The following is a 2,899-nucleotide window of genomic DNA, read 5'->3' as shown; positions in this document are numbered from 1 at the left end:
GCGAAATTGTAGGTTCTCTAACAGTGATTTTTGAGACACCTGGATCTGTTAAGAGTAGCGCTTAATTGAAATATATTTCACAGAATGCCAAATTATACTAATTAACTACAATCAAGAAAATGATCAGGATATGCTTGGAACAACACACACTTTATGATGAGAAGAGAATATTCTGTTACAAACAACTGCATACGTTGGCCGGCTGGTTTATACAAGGACAAAGGTCACCAGGATGAAAGCAAGGAGAAAGACGACCGCACTGGACTGCCTCAGAGTAGAAATTCCAGAATCTACGAAAACAGAGAAAAAATATAACAGTCAGAAATTACACGAAGGCTATGCGGACATGTTTCATTGTAAACGTATACCGTGCGTTATGTACATCAACTTGGAATAGACGTCGACGTCAGTAACCTTAGGTTAAAACAATAAAGAGAATCCAAATTCTAGTTTTACACTTGTCAAGTCCATCCTAAATGTTGAAACTTTTGTCAGTTCAGATATTGCCCATATGTAAGAGATTGTTTGACAAGCTTTAGATGTGATAATTTAAAACTTAGTTCTGAGACATGCTTGTGAAAGCATACACATGGAAGTTCAAAATGTTTATTTGATAAAGTTACATTTGTGTATTTGTTTGACCCGTTCAGAAACAATAGGTTTACGATAATCGTCTGGATTTGAACATAATAAAAAGTCTCAAGGCATGTTTCAGACTTCAACCAGATATGTTTAAATATGATAGTACACTGATTTTATGTTTTATGTTATGTTATTTCGTTTATTTGCGTATGTAAGGTCACGTTTCCATATCGCTAGCATCCACCACATGGCCTCAATATTCCTATGTGACTAATTGAGTTGTGGTTTAAGTTTCTTTTTGAAATATTGCATCAATACGACAGCAGAAAGGAGACAAGACTCTGTGGTGAGTCGAACATGCACCTTTCGCATGGCTAGCATTGGCTACCACACTGCCTTATGTTCATTAGCAATTCTTACAAAATAGATTGGGATACATCGACATCATACTTACTACATGTTAGGGACTGAAGTCTCGCCTCAGGAAGCACAACTAGTGCAGATGCCTTCACTCCCGCCAAACATGTTTCCTCTTCTCCTGCGTCGGTCAGGCATTTGATGTAGGTCTTCAGAGGGCTGAAAAACACAATCAGTGATCTGTATAACAAGCCCAGTGCTTTATACACACTAATCTTGATAGTAAATTGAATTATATCCATACACAGATGTGTATGATATTATAGATGTAGTGCTAATTAATATAGAGTAAACTGTGTATCATAATCAGGTATTTACTCGCAGGCATTGTTCCCATCCAGGTTGCTTCCCCAGAAGGTTCTTTGGCATGAGCAAGGTGACTTCAGTTCTGGAGCTGAAACCAATGGAGTCTTTACGTTATGTGTTCGTTCTCTTTTAGCATTTCAAATATATACATTTTGAAAACATAACTCAAAGTCAGATTGAATGAAAACTCAAAATTGTCCCTTGTGCATTATGAAAGAAAATAAATAGTTTGATATGTACAGTATAGTCAAGTGCTCGTGATCGCGTTGCTTTTCTGCACAGTTTGTAACAGTGTTGTCACTTCCCCTACTACACTTTGCATTCACCTGTACTCCTAGAGGAACCTATTCAGGATTGAGATAGTGGAAACAGGAACACGTAACGCGGAACAGGAACAGGACCGTAACGGTCCGAAAGGATCTGATGCATCCAGCGCTTGATGGTACAACTACATTTTCAGTAAGGATCTCAAGATAAAAGTATTACTAAGTAATCATTACATATAGGACGTTCCACACAGTTCCAACACTGCCGTTATATTCGAAATATACCATTCAAAACAAGGAGGAGATATTCCATTTAGCAAGCATCCACCAGCCAATGCCTGGATGAACATGAGAAAATGCAATACATTTTCATTGGCTTCATCATTTGCATTGTAGCTATCGTGTAAGTCCAATATACCCTACTTCATCTGAATGGTATATACTACGATGTTTGACAATATTTAAAAAAACAAAACAAAAAAAAACAAAAAAACAACAACAAAAACCAAAAAAAAACAAAACAAAAAACAAAACAAAACAAAAAAAAACCCAAAAAAACACTGACCATGCTTTTGGTCATTACTTACAGCACGATGCGTCTTTGATTGTCGTGGCTTCAGCCACTGTGAGGGTACATCCAGCTGACATTCCCGCGGCTGCCTCAAGGCAATTCAGGTACGTTTTTAAGTGTCTGAGAAAAAACAACAACTTATATCTAAACAACGTTCTTTTTAAAATTTAAGCCTTTTCAAAGAAGAGTCACCACTCAAACATTTGAAAAGAAACAAAGGCAAATAGCTATAACATGCCCTGCTGATAATTGTCACTTACGTGCAGTCTGTATCTGTCTTTGCAAGTTCGTATGCATCTGTACATGCAGTACAAGTTGCAGCGTCAGCGTTGATAGAAGCAGGCATAAAGAGACCTGTTGTGAACGATAAGTAAAGTGTATTTCGTTAAACACGTCAATCATTTTCTTAAAACAAACATGGTTGCTTGCTTAATGAAATATTCATTATTACTATCAAAGGACTAACTGAAGGTGAAACACTACCACCAGTACCGATACTATATCCAGGTTAATATGCCACCGTTTGTCCAAATGAAACTAAGGCATTATAACCAGAATGCATTCAACAAGGTGATTGAGCGTACATCTCCTGTAATGAAACTGGAAGTGGATGATCCCAGCGTCTTGGGACTGCAGGTGTCTACTTGTTGTAGGTAGTAGGAACTGGACTGTCACATGTTCCATCCTACATCCTACATGGGATTACATGACTGCTTAAAGCAATTATAAGATGGGTCAACTTATATGAGTCTTGTCA

The 2,899-nt window shown here is 37.5% G+C and overlaps 1 protein-coding gene across 1 annotated transcript; it reads right to left on the bottom strand.

Annotated features, from left to right (window-relative positions):
* Window positions 1-207: 207 nt before the first annotated feature.
* LOC137260870 (uncharacterized) lies at window positions 208-2,488 on the bottom strand. The gene is made up of 5 exons (XM_067798420.1): window positions 2,403-2,488; window positions 2,159-2,262; window positions 1,318-1,393; window positions 1,037-1,158; window positions 208-290 (listed from the first exon to the last, which is right to left on the bottom strand). The coding sequence occupies exons 1-5, from the start codon at window positions 2,486-2,488 to the stop codon at window positions 208-210; spliced, it is 471 nt and encodes a 156-aa protein (XP_067654521.1).
* Between the last annotated feature and the right edge of the window lie 411 nt (window positions 2,489-2,899).

Source organism: Haliotis asinina, chromosome 14 (genome assembly GCF_037392515.1).
Source record: "Haliotis asinina isolate JCU_RB_2024 chromosome 14, JCU_Hal_asi_v2, whole genome shotgun sequence".
Taxonomy (NCBI): Eukaryota; Metazoa; Mollusca; class Gastropoda; order Lepetellida; family Haliotidae; genus Haliotis; species Haliotis asinina.
The sequence above is the reverse complement of the archived record's forward strand: the minus strand, read 5'-3'. Positions and strand labels throughout refer to the sequence as shown.

Bases quoted from the DNA above. Each gene is read 5' to 3' on its own strand.
- LOC137260870 (XM_067798420.1), bottom strand. From the start codon at position 2,488: ATGCCTGCTTCTATCAACGCTGACGCTGCAACTTGTACTGCATGTACA. The intron at 2,263-2,402 runs GTAAGTGACAAT...GTTTTTTCTCAG, and splicing joins AAGACAGATACAGACTGCAC to ACACTTAAAAACGTACCTGA. The intron at 291-1,036 runs GTAAGTATGATG...CTGTTTTCGTAG, and splicing joins ACTTCAGTCCCTAACATGTA to ATTCTGGAATTTCTACTCTG.